The following is a 20,881-nucleotide window of genomic DNA, read 5'->3' as shown; positions in this document are numbered from 1 at the left end:
AAATGAGCAGATGCTGAGCACTGCTTTCAGCAAGAGCCAGAGCTTTTTCCAAGGGAAACAGATTGTTCAACATAAAGAATTCAAAGTAGCTGAGACCAGGAAAAGGAGCATTACATCAACACACACTTCCCTCCATCAGATGTTTGTGCTTAGTTTTGCATTTATCTGCTATTTTAACTAAATTTCCCTTACTCCTCTCAGCTTCTTTTCTCAAGAGGTGCAGAAACCAGAAAAGGGCAGCAACATTACATCAGTTAGTTTTCTTTTGATAGTTTTGCACTATCTCTGCCTACAAGGGTTTCTTTTTTTAATGGCAACATTTATTGGAATTTCCATTTTCTCTGGCCAAATAAAACCCCTCAGTTTTAAAGAGGAAAAGCAAAACACTTACCCATGCTCTGTAGTGCACTGTGGTCATCTAATAATTGGAAATAAATACTGCTCTCTTCTTCACAGAGATCTCACTAATACCCTTTGAGCAACTTCTAAGTACCTTTGAGCTCTTCAAAGAAATATCAAGTATTTTGTGAAGAAACATATCTTTGAATACCAACAGCAGTGTAAATGGTGAAAGAAAAGAAAAAAGTAGAATTTTAAATTTTACATCCTCTATTTCCATCTCCCAAAAATGAGAAGTAAAAAATCAGTCTGGCCTTAGGAGCACGATGTGTTATGGAAGAGAATTAATCTTGAATTTCTGCCCTCACATCTAAGTGTAGGTTTAACATCATTGTTTCCTCTACAAGCTCAAGTCACTCCCAGTGACAAAACATAATCTCCATAAAGATTTAATTATTCAATACTATTACTTTTGGTGTGGCTACCTGCAAAACAAATAGGTTTTTTTCCCTCATGATGCATATTCACAGCTTTAGAGCAGTGCAGCGTGCTGCCATCACTAACCAGTAATTGAAGCAGAGACATAATTTTAATCAGCATTTGGTACTACCAGCTCCATTTGGCTTAAAAGTGAAAGGCAGCACTTACTGTCCAACCCAAACTCCAGAAATATCAAGCAAATCAACTCATTTAAGGAGGGAGTTTAAGCACCAATTCCAAAAGCACACAGAACATTCCTTCAGAACTATTACTTGGACTAAATAAAGAATAAGCAAGACTTGTGACATGAAGTTATTCTTCAAGAGGCACTGAAAGAATGTTTCTTCCCCCTCACAGTGAAATGTGAACTCTGTGGAACACAAAAAGTGAGTCATCCCTTGAATTGCAGTGGCAGGGGATTGAAAATCAGGACCGGCAGCCGGCACTGCAGTTATCTGAGCAGCCAACGTGCTCGTGATGAACAGGATTATTTTACCCACTGTTAAATCTTCTCCCACCTCTCTGATAGGGCTGTACAGCACTGCAGTGTCAGTAACAAATCTCCTCTTACTGAAGCTGTTTTCTGTAGCCCACAAAGCCAGACAGCTGAAACACATCATCCCATAATACTGTCAAACCAGTTTCAACTGAAGGCTCCCATTTATTTTTTTTGTTTTAGAAAACATTTACCTGAAGTCTATTGGTGTGCCACAGCAAAGAGTGTTTACATCTGGAAAAAAAAAGTACTGAAGTTGTGTAATTAACATTTCTCTTGAGCATCCAGATGCTGCATTCTTTTTGGCCCTAGAATCACCAGTGGATGTGTTCTGATGCAACAACTGAAACCAACAGCAGGTGCTTTTATTGGATGGCAACACCTTTATAAAATGCACAGTTGCTTCAATACGTTAGTTTAAAAAATGTATCAAAACAAATTACTGCAGTTAGAGCTAGGAAACACAGCCAAGTGCTGGGAACGAAAGCAGTCAGGGCGTTACGAGATTTGGGAAGTTCTTTTCTCACCCTGGTGACCCAAGGCTCTGCTGCTGCCTTCTCAAGGATACAGCACAACTCCCAGTCCTCTCCTCAGCTTCTCCACCGTACAGGAGAAAGGCAAGCACAAGTGACAGCCACTGCACATGGATGCAGGTCCTCTGAAGAATGGGAGCTTAAATGTGCTCTGTAGAGTCCTGTGAAACCGTACAGGTGTGCTGAGAGCAAACATCTGAGTTAATCAAAACACTCCTCAAGTTAAGATTTAATTGAGGAATCAGCATAAAAGCATGATTGGAACAACGGAAGACAACTGAGTGTAGGGAAAAAAATGAAAATGACATCAAGCTTGCTAAATATGTATTGTTTATTAAGGCTTGTATTCTCCTAGAGGAAAAAGTTAATCTGATGCTGTCCATTACTCCTTACAGGCAGTAACAGTCCAGAGACAGAGTTATACGTTCTAAATACAAGTCTAAATGATACAGATTAAACTTTATTTAAATTGGAGGTCCTTTTGGAGTAAATAGTATTCAGAAGATACTTGCTTTCTAATATAGTAAAAGATCCTCTACAATAAACACGTGCAGATTCAGTGTTCTAGAGCAGCGGACATGAGCACCATTTCCATGCTTAACTGGAACTCCAGTTGGTGACAGGTTCTCCGACGGTCCCCTCACTCCACAAAAACATGACAGCAAATTCAATTTTCTTAAAACAGGTTTTTTTACTCATCCAACAGAAAAAAAAATTAGACAAACACACTGTCAATTTTAAACATCTGATGCATAATCCATCATATTATCCGTACTATTAGTTCCTACGTTAAAGCTCAGCATTATTGGTATAAAAACTTTAAATGGCATTAGGATTTGGGGGGGGTTGGGAGAGAGTAATGAAGGGAAGGATTAAAAATGATCTGCAATTAACTAATAACACCTGAAAGCTGAAACAGGTTTAAACACATTGTTTAAAACCCCTGCAATGTCGATAGCATCACATTATTATTTCATTAAGCTACAAAAACCGTAAAGCAGAATTATGGCTGAGAGAAAGCGTCTTGCTCACCCTCGGCGGGATATGGAATAACAGATGCACACTGAAGCACTGGTTAACAGAATGTGAAAAGGAAATATTTTCCAGAGAAACAATTCCACTGACAATTTGATTTTCTACTAGACAGAAAAAACCAACATGGCGCATCAGCAGTTTTAAAAGAGTAATTGTACAGATAAATAAAGAGGCAGAGCAGCTGCACAAAGTGATCAGAAATTTAGGGGGTTTTTAATTTTAAAATTCAAATTCTGAAGTGCAGTATCTTACGAGTTTTTTTTTTTTTTCCAATGACAAAAAAATTATCAATGCATGGTTTCTCACTTCTGCCATGAAGAAAAAGGGATTGGGAGGAGGATAAAGGAAGATTTGTCATGTATTCTCCATAATCTCTATATCTGGCTAGGAACATAATTCGTGCCAAAATAAAGTCTTTGGGAAGCACTGACACTTTAGTATGCTCATGTATAGGTCCACATTAGGTTAATATAACTGTTTACCAACTTAAAAAAATAAAAACAGACACACCTTTATTAATGATTTCTACTAAATTTTACATAGAAAAAAGATACAAATTAATGCAGATCCACTTGGGCAAAAATAAACTACAATGTACTTAAAGATGCAACAACTTAATTTCCCCTGCACGAGAAGATATATTGGAACTGAAAGCTTTAGTTTGTCCTGATGCCAGGATACAGCACCAGTTATACTTAATTTTGTTTCTCATAGTCGAATCTAATATCAGTTCTAGTATATATATCAAACTGTTTATGTTTATTCTTATTGTTTGTTTCGATTCTGACGTTCCTGCAAAGAGAAAAAAGTTAAGATTTTAGTCAAAGGAACAAGCAGAGTTTTTAATAGTTTAACAGAACTAATGTGATCCCAGATAAATACCCACTTAAAATAATGCTGCTACACTTTATAAATATACTGTTCATACCCGACAAACCCAAGGACTTGATAATTTAATATTTTTAAGTGCAATCTCAGGTGGAACATCTGGATGAATACCTGCAGTCACTTTAAACCAAGGTCACAGAGACAGAAAGGTATGAAATATCAACACTCCTAAGGAGATCCAGCATCTGCAATATTCTACTTTCTGGATTATTTTAGCTACTGCAGTAGTAGCACAACCAATACACAAGCAGAAAGCAGATGGCAGATTAGTGAACTCCACAGAACCGGTCTCATTTTGAAGCACTCAAATGACTTTGGAGTTTAGTCACATTCAGTAAAAGCAGGGATTTGAGCTGTCAAGAAATTCTGTCCCTAATTGTTCCTTGGTTCAACTATTCTGGGAAGCACTGATAAATACCTGAGGGTAAGAGACAGAAACAGTATCAGGTAGAAGGAAAGCTTTGTGCTTCTACATAGTCTGATGAAACCCAGCACAGCTGGACTGACCAACCCAAGGGTGTCCCAAAGTGCTGCTGGGAGGGTCTTTGAGCCTTTCCCCCAAGTTTCTGCTAACCACAAATACTGAAGCCAGTAAAAGTCACCTGAGGGATACAGCTGGGGGCTGCCTGCAGGTGAGCTCCACATCAGTGACCCTGTGCTCTCACAGCAGCACAGGGCTCCAGAGACACCTGAGCAGGGCCCAGCAGAACAGGGCACTTCTGCACTCAAGAGTTCAGGAACCCCACGAGTGCAGAACATGCAATGACAGCAGGACAGAAACAGGCTGCTGTGTCAGTCCTGTGCATCCTCCAGCTAGGGCACCACTGCACACTGAACAGAAAGGGCTCAGCCTTCCCATTTTTGCTTCTTACAGTGCAGAACTGGCATGGAAAGACTTGACTGCACTTAAATGCATCAACATGGCACCAAATCCCATGTAAAGAAACTAGCCCAAGCACCACCACCAGCCAAATCCTGAACTAACACTTCATATTTTGTCTTGTGGATTCATTCTGCATAAAGTTCATCTCAGAGTTGTTTTACCAAATCAACAAAACAAGCTGTGTAAAGTGTTAGAATTTATTATATAAATCTGTAATCCTCCTTTTACCTCTCAACTATGATGAATTATCAGCAAAAGCCATTTCCTAATGGCAGAGTATCAGAACATTACATGTTGTTAATAAAAAGAGCTTATGTCTGCCTAACATTTCAAACAAGAGGTGGTTACAAGTATCTAGAACTGAATCATATTAACTCCATTTTCAGGCTTCCAAAAAGAGTAATTGTTTCATCCCTTTTCCAGCTTCCATTTCCAAGGTGGCACATTCCCTTTACAGTCCTACCATGTTCATGAGGCCACTCTTTCCCACTGCTACCTCATGTAACTTATTTTTAGTTTTCTGTGTAGTCATCCACTGACTTCCCTAATTCCACTTTCTTTAGAAATGGAAGCTTTCTATTCTTATGGACTAGCCCCACATAAAAAGAGGCAGGCTAGCACCTGAGACCTTCACCTGAAGTACTCATGGCATTCAGAAACTCAGCTCAGACTCTGTAATTCAGTAAAACGTGCTCTTTACTGAGCAAGTTCCCAAACAGTTCCTCCTACCTTGCTTTTTGCTTTCTGTCTTGGGGGCTAATCTGAGTCTTCCTCTTTACAAATGTCTGAAACAGCATAAACTGGTGCAACAATTCTTCGTGCTCTTGAGCATGGCTGCTTTTTAGAAGCTCTAACTCTCAAATTCTCTTCCTTACTGCTACTTAGCACTACTGCAAGCAAGAACAAACAGTTTTGTAAGCAGCTAACAAAGCTGTGCTCATTTTGGTTCTGAGGATCCGGAACCTTCAGCTTCTCTTGTCCAGTGGAATACTCTTGATATCTCACAGGAGAGCTCCAGCTGCACACTTCTCCTTCAGGACACTAATCTGTATGGTCTTCAGACACAGGGAAAATAGGTTTCCACAAAACTTGCAGAGATTTCCACCTTGGAGACACTCATCCCTGTCAAACTTCTTTTCACCTCAGGCTAAAGTAGCTTCAACTTTCCTACTAAACTTGGTTAAAGTGAGTGGGATCAAAGCATTCATCTTCAAACACAAAACCAGAAATGTTTCTTTATCTCAGGAACACAGTATTAATCTCAAAACATGTTTTTTAACTAGAGCTTTGGAGGAAGGACAATATTCCATCCTTTTAAGTTCTGTGATTGTGTTCACAGAAAGCTCGTCACTGAAAGGCATCACCCAGTGCTAGGAGAAAATTAGTATTTCCAAATACTAACATGCACCAGCAGCCAACACTTTTCAGTATTTAATCACCTGAAGGAGAACTGGTAATCTTGGTGATTCAGGAGCTTTCTGAGACTGTGCAGCTCTGCCAACACAACAGCAATGTGTAGAATTGAGGGCCTTGCCTGGCTCAGAGCTGACAGCACAGCAGCCCAGTACAGCAACTGGGCCCATCTGTTTTGGTACAGATCCAGGAGCACGAGCTGCTGACAGCTCATCTGTCACCTGTAAAGTACCAAGATCTGCAACAAGGTTGCTTTTTAACTTTGGAAGACAACTTTGTTAGGGCTCTGATGGCATGCTTTTAGGAAATATTAATAACTAATGCCACATTATACTCTATGTTCTTGTTTAAAAGAAGCTCTCTCTCACAACTTTTTTACAGTTTTCAGAGCATGAGCTTTGATTACAGAAGTAGCTCACTGTGGACACTGTAGCAGCTCTGGAACTGACTGAAAAAGGCTGTGAGGGTCAGGTGAGAATTCATGCTACTCACTGTTTTGCTGTTTCATTCCAGACCCCAATCCTCTCCCGGGTTCTGGGTCACCAGACTGGGTTTAAGTATTCCAGTGTGGCAAATCAAAAGCTGGACTTATATCCCAGCATGACCAAATCCTCTCTCAATTCTGGAGGGATACCCTCTTTCAGCAATGCTGCAAAGTGATGAATCTTTGGCACTTGAAAGAATTTCATCCAGCATTGCACCTGCCAAAGCCTCACTGGATGATCTGGCACTGACACTGAGGCTCCTACATCAGTTAAACTCAGCAGCACAAGCTGGAGCTGGCTCTGCACACAGCAGCCATGGAAATGCTGGTTAGCAACACACTGGAACCATCTAAAGAGCTGAAATGCCAGTGGCTTGCCCTGCACAGATTACACTATTATTCTCTACTAAATATTTGTGTATAAATGAAATTGTATCATTTAAACTCTCCACATAGAGCTTTTTAAGAATCGTGTCCCTTTGTAATCACAACAGTAGTGAAATGGAAGCATGAAATTTCAATGATTTTACAGCTAAACAAGACTATAATGAATTAAACCCAGCAATCTGAAAACCAATTAAGATGGCACATATACAAACAACTATCTGAAAATGTCAATTAAGGTCGTAAGATACTTTAACTGGCAGTAAAATTCTTCAAAAATAACTGTCATAGGAAGATTCACTTTGTTAACAGGATAGTTTGAACTTCAACAGCCTTTAGGTGTGTGTATATCCTGTAAAAAAAAAAACACTCTTCTAGTACTCAGCTGGACTTCTAAAACTCATTTTATCAATGAAGGGGAAAAAATAGTGACTTTCCAATCAAGTTTTATAGAGTGCAACCTGACAAGCAGCATCTTATTTTTCATTCCTTCATTGCTGCTCTGCTTTAGCTCTCTAGCACTATTACCTTCATCAGTGTACTTTGGTGTCCCATTTTCTAAGCTATTCAGGTGAATCTAAGAAATATTAAATTAGACTTCATAGTTTATTTTGTGAATGTGTAATACAAGCCAGAGCCTCTGTTTTACATGAGGAAGGAAAATGCAGTATTTTTAAAAAATTGATCCTGTTAAAAATAAAGCAGTGACCTGGGTAAGAATATTTTTGTGCAGACAGTGGGAATTAGTTGTGTTTATTAAATCAACCCAAAATGAGATCAACTCAAGAGTCAAACACAAGCCCTCTGAGATCCCACAAAGCACAGAATTCTGCTGTTTGTGCCACCACTGGGATCTTGGAAGCCAGGGAGTTATCTGTGCAGGAGCAGATCTGTTATCACTTACCCTGTGCTCTCACTTCTTAAACACCCACAGCTCTCCCCTCCAGCCTTGGCAGCAGAGCACAGGGAGACAGAATTAAAAACCCAAACCAATCACACCCCACTACACCACAAACACTGGGCAGGGGAACCCAGGCTGCCTCACTTTGTCAGGACTCTCTCCTACGTAAGGGAACACCTCCCCAAGACACAGGCCACATTAAATACTGAATTGCTAATTATCTACTGAAGAAATGAAGCGTTCAAGTAAAGCCCTTTAGGTTTTACCTTGTGGAACCCCACAGGGAGTACACAAGAAAAACTTGCAATTTTAAGCTGTCCTTCCCTGCTGTGCTGAGGTCAGCTATGCACATCTATCATGGACAGGAAAAGTTCAGCCACAAAGTTTTAAAGACACTGAGCTCCTTTTCTCATGCAATTTAATGGTACAATCTATGAAGGTAGTTTCAAGCAATTTTATCTACACTTTTAAATGGCAACAAAAACTTGAAAATGGCAATTTTAAAATTTAAGCTGCAGGAACATGCATTAAGTCTTTGCTTTAAAAACATCTTAAAACAAGTGTGAGCTACCCTAAATCAGCCTGTCAAACAAATGCTGTATTTGCAATGCTATACAGAAAAGGTCTAGGAACACTATCAACACCAAGCAAATTTAAGTGTTACTTCAGTTGCAAGTACACATCCTGACACCTATTATTTTGTCAGGTTATTACTTCTAGACTGCCTCATTAGAGAAAGGCATTCTTGAAACTGAGGTTGTGGGATGAGAGGGACAGAGATCCCTTGTGACAGACTTAGAGCCATGAAATCGTATGTTTTACTACACTCTCCCAGATACTGCCCAGACTTCTCTCACTACATCTTCACTCAAAACTTCAAGAATTAGTAGACAGATTAAACCTGGGAACTGAAAACCTTTATTTATCCAAATAATACATGTGACTTCAGCAGCATAAATGCACTCTTTCTAGCACTTTCCAGCAATATTATGTAACTATTTCTTTTCCAGAGAGATAAACTGAATAAACAAAATCAGGTTTCTTATTTTTAAAGGTGATATACAAATTTGAAATACCAGTACAGGTATCAATTTTGATAGCCCAGTTCCAGTCAAACAGTGTTTAAACACCTCATATTTAAGGCAAAAAACTTAAGTGACAATCACTGGCAGAACCCAATTCTGAAACAGAAACTATTTTCTATTAACCATTTTAAGATAAAAAAATAAATCAAACTCCAATAAACTGGACATAAAGTCCTATATCTGTATTACTGCTTAGCTTTCTGCTTTGAAAATTCATTGACTTATGAAACTTTCACAAAGAAATATGCATCAGATTTGTGTCATTAAACACACAAGAAACCATCAAGTTGACCCGTACTAAAAACATTTTGAATTCCTACTTACATTTTTCCACCATAGCAGCCTTCACATATTATTTTCCCCATATCTGTGTATAAAATAAATTTTTTAAGAAGTTTACCTTCCGCACCACCTCCTCCTCTTCCTGGCGCTTTTCATAATGAGAAAAGTCATCAAAGATGGAGGTCGTGTGCTTGTAAGTAGCAATAATTTTAAGCACTTGTTTTGCTTTTTCTAAGGGCACCTCCTGTGTATCACGGGAGTTTGTAACGGGTTTGTTGTCATTGTTCTCCAGCCTGATGTGTCTCAGTTGGTTGTTGGGCACATCCTTCACAAAGATCCACTTGACATCAAATTTCCCCTTCCACTTGTCCTGAGACCAGACACCTGCACTGGTGCCATAGTCCACAGGTGATTTCATCTCTGCTACTCCACAGAAGTGTCCACTGCCATTGACACTGAACAGCAAGTACACTGGGCCCTTACTGTTCATGGAGCGAAAAGCGCTGTCCAGGCGTTTGTTGCCGTGTTCCGTACTACACCAAATAGAATACTTAATGGAACGATGAATATCATCCTCGGAATAGCTCTTTATTATGAACACACGTCCATTTTTAAGGTTCCATTCGAAATCTTTAGGGTTATAGCTGTGAGCAGCTTTCAGTTTTTCAAGGACAGGATGGGACTCACTGCTCGGAACGGGGTTGGGCTGGGTGCTGCCAGCTGAGTTGGTGTCATTCCCAGTTCCTCCGCTTTGGCCAAAAGCTGCATTTCTGTTGCGAGGAGCTACCCAGCGGTTCTGGGGCGGCTGCTGAGGGGTCTGATACTGTGGCTGGGTCAATGGAGGAGGCTGAGCTGGAACAGGCTGAACAATTGGTTGCTGTGGCTGTGGAACAGACTGAGGAGAAGGTATCTGTTGGGGGGCAGGAACTTTTGCTACAGGACCCTTATTGTCCCAAGTACCTATGTCCATATTATGCTTTATAGGGGGAGGGGGTAACGCTCCTCCGATTACAGGTCCAGTTTTTGTTTTCATTTTAGGCTGTGGTTTTGCAGGCTTGCTGGCAATAGCAGCCCAAGAGGTTGGTTTAGATACTGGCAAGTTTACATTAGATCCACCATTCCCAGAGAGGGCGCCTGTCATCCCGGCACTGTTAACAACAGAACCTACTGTTTTCACTGCAGAAGTTGTAACATCTCCACCAATCTTAAGTCCAACCATTCCCTGTTCAATACTGTTCATTCCAGGAGCTTTATTCAATGTATCATTATGAAATCCTGTTTGTCCATCCACAATGGTACCCCCCAGAGAACTGGGTGGGTAGCTGTAACTGCTCCCATATGCTGAGCTTTGTGTCTGCTGTCCTTGGGATCCGCTTGTTCCCCAAGCTGAGAAGGCAGGATTTTCAGGGAAAAAGTTAAACCGGTGTTGATAGATATTATTTCCCAGACCCCCAGGCTGTCCAAAAACGGCATCGTGCATAAAATGATGATCCCCATTACTGAGCTGTCCATAGGTGGTGAGATAAGGGATAGGAGGATCTCCTCCTGTAGACCATGGTGCTTCACTGAGAGAATAGGGGAACCCAATAGATGGTGGATAATAACTGGACAGATAAGGATCAGTCATTGATGGATAGCTACTGTTCTGTTAAAGAGAAAAAACAGTCACCAGATAAATAAACCCTTCATTTATAAATAGCCACAACACCAAACAGAAAAGAACACTAGAGACAAGGTAATGTAATTTCTAATGACAGACCTTACTTCATTTTAGCCTTGAATGCTTCTTTGAATGTGAACTATCTGGGCACTTATAATACCCCAGGACTAGGGGCTCACCTTGACGTTAGTACTTGAGATGTTGAAACCATGTAATCTCACTTACACTACTAAGGTTATTTACTATCCAACACCCCAAATTATTGCTAGGAACATATCTAACTATATTCTGTAGCTCACAGAACTAAGGATATTTAGCATTTCTGGCTTGCTACATGGAAGAAGATTTAGATTAAATCACCTTAACATGACAATACATATAACATACTGTTACAATCCTCATCATGGAGCTGTCTTCTGGGGCCAATAGTCTCCAACAAAAAAAACCACACCTCAAGCAATAGAACATACACAGGCTACTTCTGACACACACACACCAAGTTTGCCACAGGAAAGATACAAACTGATATTACAGGGCCTGGTGCACCAGACACAAATCCATGCCCAGAGGGCACATGACACAAGCCATTCAACCTCTTGGAGAAAGACCCTTTCCAACCTTTTGCATAAGTCTTTTCTTCCCTCAGTAGTAAAGTTACAACTGTGCAGGAGTGTTCCCGACTGTCCTTCCAAACAGGACATCTCTCCCACTCATGGAAAAAGAGACCAAACATTTATACACCTTCTGAAAATTCCTCCCATTCAACTGTTTCTTAGACAAGCTGAAAAGCTTTTCCTCTCACTAACACTTGGCTGGCACCTGATTTTGAAGCATTCCATATGATTTCTACATTCAGCAATGCAAAAGAACAAAGCCAGGATGTTCTAAAGTGGGTTTAATTCCTCTTCAAATCAACTTGAAGCACATATATTGGAGACCTTCCAAAGTGACACTCCAACCATAATTACCAGAGAGGGGGTGGGAAGGTCAACATCTCCTGTTAATGAGTCAAACAGTAGCTCGTCTTTCCTTACTCATAAAGACTATTTTAAGAAGAGGAACTCTTCTTTCAAACGGCTAAATTTCAAACTTGAAAAGAAAAATCTATCTGCAAAATTAGGAAAACAGTACCAGAACTTCAGGCATTTCTCCAAAAATCTGATTATTTCTTAGCTTTCTTAAAAAACAACAAAAAAAAAGTAAAATCTCTCCTTGCTGAAGATAAGTCTAATATCCAATGGATACAGAATAATTTTGATTGATCATTTTTCAATGACCTCTTTTCCATGACACCCCAAAGCCAGAGTAATTCAATAGCCTTATGTTTCATACACAGAATGATACCACAATATGCCTCCAAGAGATCCATACAGTACTGCAAACACTTCAGAGATTGGAAACAGCCAAAATCCAATGTTATTGATTCAAAAGAAATGATCTCTGCCACTGTTCAAGCTCTCTTATTTACACATAAATTCTATCACTAACAAGAGGTACAAAAATCACCTTTCTATGAGATGATCCTCTAAAATACACTGAGTTTTCTGAGCCTCCCAAGCTAAAGTAATCAATATTTAGTATAAAAACCCATTTTTCTGAAAGACTTTGCCTGAATGTTGTATTTTAAAGTGCTAATTTAAGAAAAAAATTAAAAACAAATGCAGATGAAAGGGAGAAGATATACACAGTTCTCAAGATACTTATGCTCATAAATTCTACAAGTTTAGAATTTAAGACTAAAAAGAGTAAGTCTAGAGAAAAGCAAGTGTTTTGTCTCAGAAATATTTAGGCTAAAGAATTTTAGACAATTCCTGCAGCTGTCATCTCTTCACACAGCCTGTAAAGTCTCCACAAGGATTCTAACAAGATTGAAGGAAAGTTGCAGCAGCCATCCTTACCAAACATTCAATCTATTTTAACTGGCTTTATGCCAGAGTGTGTAAAACCCTAACAGAAGTTCTTCCCTTCAACAGCAGAACATTTATTTCAATATTCTTGACCTTTCTGCACCCTTCTGTATCTTTTTTATTAAAAAACCCAAAACAAAACCAACTTAACCATTCTGCTAACCAGGAAAACAATCTCCCCCCAAAAATGTTCCTTGCTGGTGATTCCTGTTCCATAGGAAGAATCTCTTGGTTCTCACTGACTTCACAGGAGGATGCTCTTGCTGAGTGTAAATCTGTAGATGAAGAGTCTACTTGACTCAGTTCTCTCTGCTCTTAAAAGTACTTTTAACACAATATTACTCACATTTGATTTTTGATGTTAAATATATTATTGTGTCAGCTGGGGCTTTAATTTCTAAAGCTTATTTTAAATATCCAGTTGGCTTCAAATCTTTTTTTTAAGTTATCTGTACTTTACAGTAATTTTCAAGGGATGAATAAATCTGACTGGATAACTGGATAATAAGGCTTTGTTCAGTAACATGGTTGTCTTCAGTACAAAATCTCACAGTCCTAATTAATGCTACTGTCACTTTCCACTTAAAATTGTAAGAGGACCTACACAATTGTTTGTTGTGCCATGCCAATTTTTTCACTGCAGCATAAATAAGTTGGTCAATGGAGCTACACTTCCATAAAGAAAACTTTTATTATAATTATGTAAATTCTAACAACCATAGCAATTTTTCTATTTAATCCTAATAATTTGGCTTGCTGACAGCAAAGACAAATTTCCCACAATAAAACTATAATAGATGGGTTCATTTTTTCTATGTGAACATTCAGTATATTTCACAGTTTAGTTTTTAGTCATTAAAAATTACATACAAATTTGACAAAGCACAACTTTAAAAAATCAAGGGGAGGTGAAAACCTCAATTTCATTTATAGTTAATTCTGAATTAAAAATTAAGATTTTGCTTCTTTTTTTCCTCACAAAGGCTTTCCTACTTTCCACAGTAGGTTAACTCCAAAAGAAGGAATGCCTCCCATTAAATTATTTTAAGTCTGGAGAACATGTCTATGCTGCAAGCAAGCTCAGTGATGTCATCAATATTAACACTGGCATCTGACAGCTTCAGGCTGAATTATAAATTTCCTTTTTAAAACATAACACTTCGCCATCCCATCATTTACCTCTGCTAAATGTTTCTTTCTGAAATGGAGTTTCATACTTGTGAATGAAAACCTTTTGCTGCTCCAGTTTCTAAAAATTTTGTTCTCTTTAAAGATTTGAATATGAAGTCAAGAATTACTTCAGAGAATACTTTCAATTATAATAGTATTTTAGTCATGGATGTTGATTTAATGTACATTATAATGAGAGTTTACATTACAGTTCCTTACTTTTAAGTAACACATCTTTAATTCTTAAAATGTATCAGAGAACATGAAAGAACATTTGCTGAAGTGTAAAAAATGGGACTCTACAAAGCACCTAGAGAGCATCCAACCCAAATCTCAACTACATTAATTTTTATAATTATATAAATAATAGAAATCAGGAGAGCCCTAAAGCAGAATTTTTAAACTCCCACAAGCAACTGGCCTATCAAGGAACTGTAAGATCAGGCTGTCCCAGTCCAGCCACACCAATAACCTGCAAGGGGAGGAGCAATCAGCTCCAGCTCCTCGGAGCATCAACTTCATTTTCACTTGTGGCCATCTGGAAATGCAGAGTAATATTAGCTTTGGGAACACAAATGCTGCTTGTTATCACCAAGTAACACAATATGCTGCCATTTCTTTTTCCATTTCTATTTAAGGCATTTGCCCCCTCCACACAATCCTATGAATGGAGTGCCAACAACATCCCTAAGGAATAAAAAAAAAAAAAAAACCAAAAAAAAAAAAAACCAACAACAACAAAAAAACCAAAACTAAGTTAAAAAGACACTAACCTGATTTGACTGCCCAGAAAGGTAAGGTTCAAAATCGTTGTCGTGAACTGTGTCCTTCTGATGTAACGAACCATTTTGTACTACAAAATAAGGGTTACAGCACATTAGAACAGCAGCAGCATTGGAGCAGGAGTGATGCTCCACCCTATGCTACTTTAGGAAAAGCCATACTTCTTCTGCAAGCCAGAAAGACTCACAAAAAGACCAAGGGATGACACTTCCCACCCCCCAGATTGTTTCTCTTTATATAACTGTTTATAAAACAAAGTTTGAGTAAATTAAAAAAATTAGTAATAAAAAATTCTACAGCTGAGGGTGAGTAAACAACTCATGTGAATTAACTCCCAACAAAAAAATCATTATTGAGAACAATTTTGTGAAAAAGGATTGAGAAACAGCATCTATTGTTCTGGCCCATAATTAGAACACACAAACTCACAGTTCTCCCAGCATGTGTTATTCTCTGCTTAAACTGGCTAAAATAAGATGAGGTGAGGTTACATTGTATTATGAAATGAAGACTGCTAAGAGCTTTGTTATCCTGATATTTTCAGGAAAACTTAAGTTTCAACATTCTCATCTGTAGAAAAAAATATATATATCTGCCATAAAGTCCTACTTCATGTGAAACCCATTACTGAATGATATACAAACCCAAACCAGCTACTAGGTCCCTTCAAATAATTTCCTGTTTGCTTTAAATTTGAAAAACCAAGGTCAAATACACAGTGTCGTAGTTGCTATATTTACCTATTTCACAGAACAGCTGAACTAAATATAACAGTACACCAAATAAAGTGTTTAGCAAACAAGTTTGGGAATTTAGCAGAGCATTTCTGCAAAGTTTGTCAAGGGGAGAAGAGGTAAAAGAGTGTTTACAAACACAGGGAGATGTGTTTAACGTTTAACTAGAAGGATTCTCAAGGCAGGTTAAGATGTATGAAAAAGCATTTATGAGATGGATATTACTACTTTCTAAGTCTTAACAGTTACATATTTGTAAGCGATCACAATAAGAATGAAGGTATTTCTCAGATGACTTGTTACTAAGTTTAATTTCAATTGAAGCAGAATAGTTATAAAAATACTTATTATCTCATCATAAATTAACCATCTTTCAAGTTCCCAAAATTATTAAGTTTATGGACTTAAGTAACTATCTCAGCCAACAGCAGAGCAGCAACACAACTGCACTCACAGAGCATGCAAAAGTAGGCAAAAATACATATACTGTACAGGGATATCCTTGTGACTTTATGTAGCAACTTGCTTCATGTTAAACGAGAATTATTTAGTTCCAACACAGTCCTTCCCACTGCAAACCCAGCAGCAGTAAGTGGGATGCAGGCAAGCTCGGATGAATGGCAGTCATGTTATTTTCGAAACAAAGCACACGTTCCCTCATTCCCAGATGTTTTCCATGCAGAGTACCAGCCATACATTTCTGCTCACCTACAGGTACCTGCGTAATTGATCTCTTACAGTAACAATTTAAGCGACCAGATCACAGCACGATTCCTCACCTTTATTATCCTGTCCTTTCGGTCTCTGGGAAGCCACAGCACGTGATTACGGGGAAAAAAAAGAAAAAGGGAAGTAAAAAAGTTAATTTTAGAAAAACGCTTATATTGTCATAGGCACTGCAAACCCCACAGCTTACGAGGACGGGGAAGAAAGAGACTTATAAAAATGGCCAGCAGCATCTCAAGGTTTGTTTGGAGCAGGGCTGGAGCAGCGTGTTCCACGTATCCCTCAGGCCCGGCCTTGCTGAGAAATGGCTCCGGGGAGGAGGCGGGAGCGCGCTGAGCCCACGGGGGAAGTTGAGGAGAACGATGGAGCTCTAAAGCAGTCAAGGGGGAGAAGAAAAGCCTGGCGGGGCCTGCACCCGCAGGCCCGGGAGCTCCCCCGTCCCCGGGCCGCCTCGCCACTCGCTCACCTGAGGGTCAACGCTTGTGGCAGACATAATTCATGCACAGGGCCCCGTGGTTCAGCAGAGAGCGCCGGGGAACGAGGCAGGGCCGCTGGGCGCGGCGCGGAGCTCCGGGGCCTGGCGGAGGGGCGGCGGCGGCGCCTCCGCTCCCCTCAGGCGGCGGCCGGGCGGGGAAGGGGCCGGGGCCGAGGGGGAGGGAAAGGGGCCGCCTGGCGCCTGCTCGGGGCGCCTCCTCAGCGGGCGGCGGAGCGGGCGGCGGAGGCGCGGCGCGGCCGTGCCGGTGCCGGTGGCGGAGCCGGCCCGTGTCTCACATGCCCGCGGGCCGGGCCTGGGGCCGCAGCGAGCGGGGCAGCGGCGGCCGCCGACTCCAATGGCGGCGGGCGCCGGGCTGCGGTGACGTCAGCGGCGAGCGCGCGCGGGGAGCGCCGGGAGCGCACGGGGAAAGGCGCGCGGGGCGGCGGCGCCTCTGCGCGTGCGCGGCAGCGCGGGCAGGGCTGAGCGCGGGGAGGGCGGGGGGCGGCGGGAGAGGGCGGGAGGTGTGGGGCTGGGATAGGGGATATGGGGCCGGGATGTGGGGTGTGGGATATGGGATATGGGCTGGGATAGGGGATATGGGGTCGGGATATGGGATATGGGCTGGGATAGGGGATATGGGATATGGGCTGGGATAGGGGATATAGGGCCGGGATATGGGATATGGGATATGGGCTGGGATAGGGGATATGGGGCCGGGATGTGGGGTGTGGGATATGGGATATGGGCTGGGATAGGGGATATGGGATATGGGATATGGGATATGGGCTGGGATAGGGGATATGGGGCCGGGATGTGGGGTGTGGGATATGGGATATGGGCTGGGATAGGGGATATGGGATATGGGCTGGGATAGGGGATATGGGGCCGGGATGTGGGGTGTGGGATATGGGATATGGGATATGGGATATGGGCTGGGATAGGGGATATAGGGCCGGGATATGGGATATAGGATATGGGATATGGGATATGGGCTGGGATAGGGGATATGGGGCCGGGATGTGGGGTGTGGGATATGGGATATGGGCTGGGATAGGGGATATGGGATATGGGCTGGGATAGGGGATATGGGGCCGGGATGTGGGGTGTGGGATATGGGATATGGGCTGGGATAGGATAGGGGATATGGGGCCGGGATATGGGATATGGGATATGGGCTGGGATAAGGGATATAGGGCGGGATGTGGGATATGGGATATGGGGCCAGGATATGGGATATGGGATGTGGGATATGGGATATGGGGCCAGGATATGGGATAGGGGGCTGGGGCATGGGATGTGGGATATGGGGCTGGGATATGGGATGTGGGATATGGGGCTGGGATAGGGGATATGGGACTGGGATATGGGATATGGGGCTGGGATAGGGGATATGGGATATGGGATAGGGGGCTGGGATATGGGATATGGGATAGGGGCTGGGATATGGGATAGGGGCTGGGACATGGGATATGGGATATGGGGCTGGGATATGGGATATGGGGCTGGGATATGGGATATGGGCTGGGACATGGGATGTGGGGCTGGGACATGGGATGTGGGGCTGGGACATGGGATATGGGGCTGGGACATGGCATGTGGGGCTGGGACATGGAGCTGGGTTATGGGATATGAGCCCAGGCCATGCGATATTATTGTGGGCCATGTTATATGAGGCTGGGCCATGCTATATGTGACATGGGCATGTGATATTATGCTGGGCCATGCTATGTTATGGTTGGCCATGCTATATGAAGCCAGGCCATGGGATACTATGCATGGGAGGGAGGGAGGGGGCGCATGGCAGACATGGCTCTGCCTCACAGCCCGTCACAGGGCACTCGGGCTGCCCAGCCGGGGAGCGGCAGGCCGAGGGCACGGCTCAGGCTGTGCCTCACTTCCTTGGGAGCAAAGGGTTCTTCACCCAGAGGATGGTCAGGCACTCGAACAGGCTCCCCAGGGATGTGGCCACGGCACCGAGCCTGATTGCTCAAGATACGTGTGGACAACAGCACATGGAGGATTCTTGGGCGTCCTGTGCAGGGCCAGGAGTGAACTCGATCCTTGTGTGTCTCTTCCAACTCAGAAGATTCTCTGATTCTGTTCCTCTCTCAGTCTTTGAGAGGACTCCTTGCCCACAGGCTCAGCTGTGCAGATTCACAGGATCACTGAGACAGAATCCCTGAGCTTCCTGAGCTGGAATGGACCCAGGATCACCAAATGACTTAGGTTGGAAAAGACTTCTGAGACCATCAAGTCCAACCTATTCCCAGTGCCCCTGGTCAGCTACATCAGGGCACTGAGTGCCATGGCCATCCACCACCTCCCTGGGGCCACACATTCCAATGTCTCATCACTCTTTCTGTGAAGAAATTCCTCCTGATACCCAGGTGCAGCTTAAGACTCTCAAGGATGATCAAAGCCCAATTCCTGTCCTGGCACAGGACACCCCCAGCAATCCCACCTTGTCCAAAGCTCCTTGAGCTCCATCAGGCTCAGTGCCCTGATCACTTTCCTGGGGAGCCTGTTCTGGTTCACCCAAGAGCTTTGGGAGACCCACCTTTCCTCACACAGCCAGCAGCCACCCTCAACATGGGTTTTTATCAGATTAATTATTTTTTCCTCTTCCAGCTGTTTTGCAGAACCTGGGTGGAATTTGGGCCCCTTAGCCCAGTTTATGTTGATTTCTGTGGGGTCAACATCTAAGTCCTGCTAGTCACAAAGTGTTGTAATATCTCCATGCTTAATTTTGGGGGTAAAAGTGGCAAATTCTGGTCCTTGTGGAATACACTGAAGAACACAATCATGCTTTTCTTTAGACGTAGTTAAAACCCGAGTCTTCTCTGTGTTCACATGTTTGAAAACTGAGTTTGAGTTTGTACTTACTATTGTAATAAAATATCTGAAATGAAGAGTGCACTTTTGTCCTTTCTCTGATCAGACATCCAATGATAAAGAAGAAAGAGTGGTGCTTTAATCCTCAGCACCTGGACATGCTTTGGCTTCTCTGTTTGACTTGGGTAGGAAGTAATAATTAGTATTTTCTTAGAAAACACTAATTTTCCCAGACTGGATTGGAAGACACCTCAGAGATCATCTTGTTCCAATCCCTGCTGTGGGCAGGGACAGCTCCCACTCGACCAGGTTGCTCCAAGCCCTGTCCAAGGTGGCCTGTTCCAATTCTGTTTGCCTTCAGTGTAATTATGGAGCAAATCAGTAAATCCCTGCTGTGGGCACTCCCTGAGAGAGCTGAGAAGTCTGTCCAAAGAGCAGAGCTTCAAGAAACAGGACTAAAAAAAAAGTGATCAGCATGGCTGGAGAGAGGAACACGTGTGCAGAAGGAGAAGGGAAAGGCTGGGTGCCTGGGTGATGGGCACTGCTCCGAAGTCCATGTGATTGTGTATGTTCACATCTCGATATAGAAACGATGTGACTATGAATCATCCTGCCAGGAGAGCATGTGGGCAGAATGTTAAAGCTCTCTCTGCTTCAGCATCCCAACGCACAGGGGGCTCTTAGGCTGTACCTGTTAGGTTAGACCCAACGGCAGCATATCACATACTTACATGCATGCACACATCTAAGTCTTTGTGGGAATATTTTTTTTTTTCTGTTGCATTTGGAAATTTTTTTTCTTCCTGGTAATGCTATGAATGATCTTGTCTATCCATTGAGAAGTGCGTAGTCTTTTAGAGATAAAACCAGTAAGATGAAAAGTCTCAGCTGAAGGATATGGATAAAGCAATATTAATATTTATATATATATTATATAACTTAGGATACTCTTGGAGGGTAACAAGTAACCCAGGGGGAAACATGGGGTTTGGTTCTCTCTTAGTTGAATGAAATGTGTTCTTCTAGTTTAAGAAAAAGTTGTACTTATCTTTGTCTTCCTTTGCTAACGCACTCTGAAATCTCAGAAGAGTTCATGTGTAAACTACAGCATATTTGTGTTAGTGTTTTTATTATTAGTTTTTAATTCAGGTTTTACAGGAATTTTATGCAGCCCTCTCTGTTATGAGCATGGAAGAAAATCAAATACTGCCATAATGGAATCATGTCCCTCCTGCACCCTACACCCCTGCGGAATGTTCCCAAACCAAGGACCCAGCATTCACTTCCATCATTTTAGGGTGAAAAATAAAAGCAGACACACAGAGAAATTGTAGCTGTTCTCCTCTCCTGTTTCTCATGTCACTGACACATTGTTTGTGAAAACATGAGGA

General features: G+C 42.0%; 1 protein-coding gene across 2 annotated transcripts; it reads right to left on the bottom strand.

Moving 5' to 3' along the window:
* Positions 1-2,161: 2,161 nt before the first annotated feature.
* YTHDF1 (YTH N6-methyladenosine RNA binding protein F1) lies at positions 2,162-17,020 on the bottom strand. Of its 2 annotated transcripts, XM_021527251.3 has the most exons (5): positions 16,650-17,020; positions 16,237-16,261; positions 14,714-14,793; positions 9,322-10,848; positions 2,162-3,675 (listed from the first exon to the last, which is right to left on the bottom strand). In XM_021527251.3, exons 1-5 carry the CDS (start codon positions 16,674-16,676, stop codon positions 3,649-3,651), a joined length of 1,686 nt encoding a protein of 561 aa, XP_021382926.1. In that variant the 5' UTR covers positions 16,677-17,020; the 3' UTR covers positions 2,162-3,648. The 2 variants fall into 2 exon arrangements, with proteins under 2 accessions (XP_021382926.1, XP_031362449.1); XM_031506589.3 differs by lacking the exon at positions 2,162-3,675 and having other exon boundaries at positions 8,732-10,848; positions 16,650-17,002.
* Positions 17,021-20,881: the final 3,861 nt, after the last annotated feature.

The sequence above is a fragment of the Lonchura striata genome, chromosome 20 (assembly GCF_050655825.1).
Source record: "Lonchura striata isolate lonStrDom1 chromosome 20, ASM5065582v1, whole genome shotgun sequence".
Taxonomy (NCBI): Eukaryota; Metazoa; Chordata; class Aves; order Passeriformes; family Estrildidae; genus Lonchura; species Lonchura striata.
This window is presented reverse-complemented; position numbering and strand designations above follow the sequence as displayed.

Excerpts from the sequence above, each read along its gene's own strand:
- YTHDF1 (XM_031506589.3), bottom strand. The coding sequence starts at position 16,676 with ATGTCTGCCACAAGCGTTGACCCTCAG. Across the intron at positions 16,262-16,649 it reads CCACAAGCGTTGACCCTCAG|AGACCGAAAGGACAGGATAA; the intron begins GTGAGCGAGTGG and ends GTGGCTTCCCAG. Across the intron at positions 14,794-16,236 it reads GAAAGGACAGGATAATAAAG|TACAAAATGGTTCGTTACAT; the intron begins GTGAGGAATCGT and ends CTTATTTTGTAG.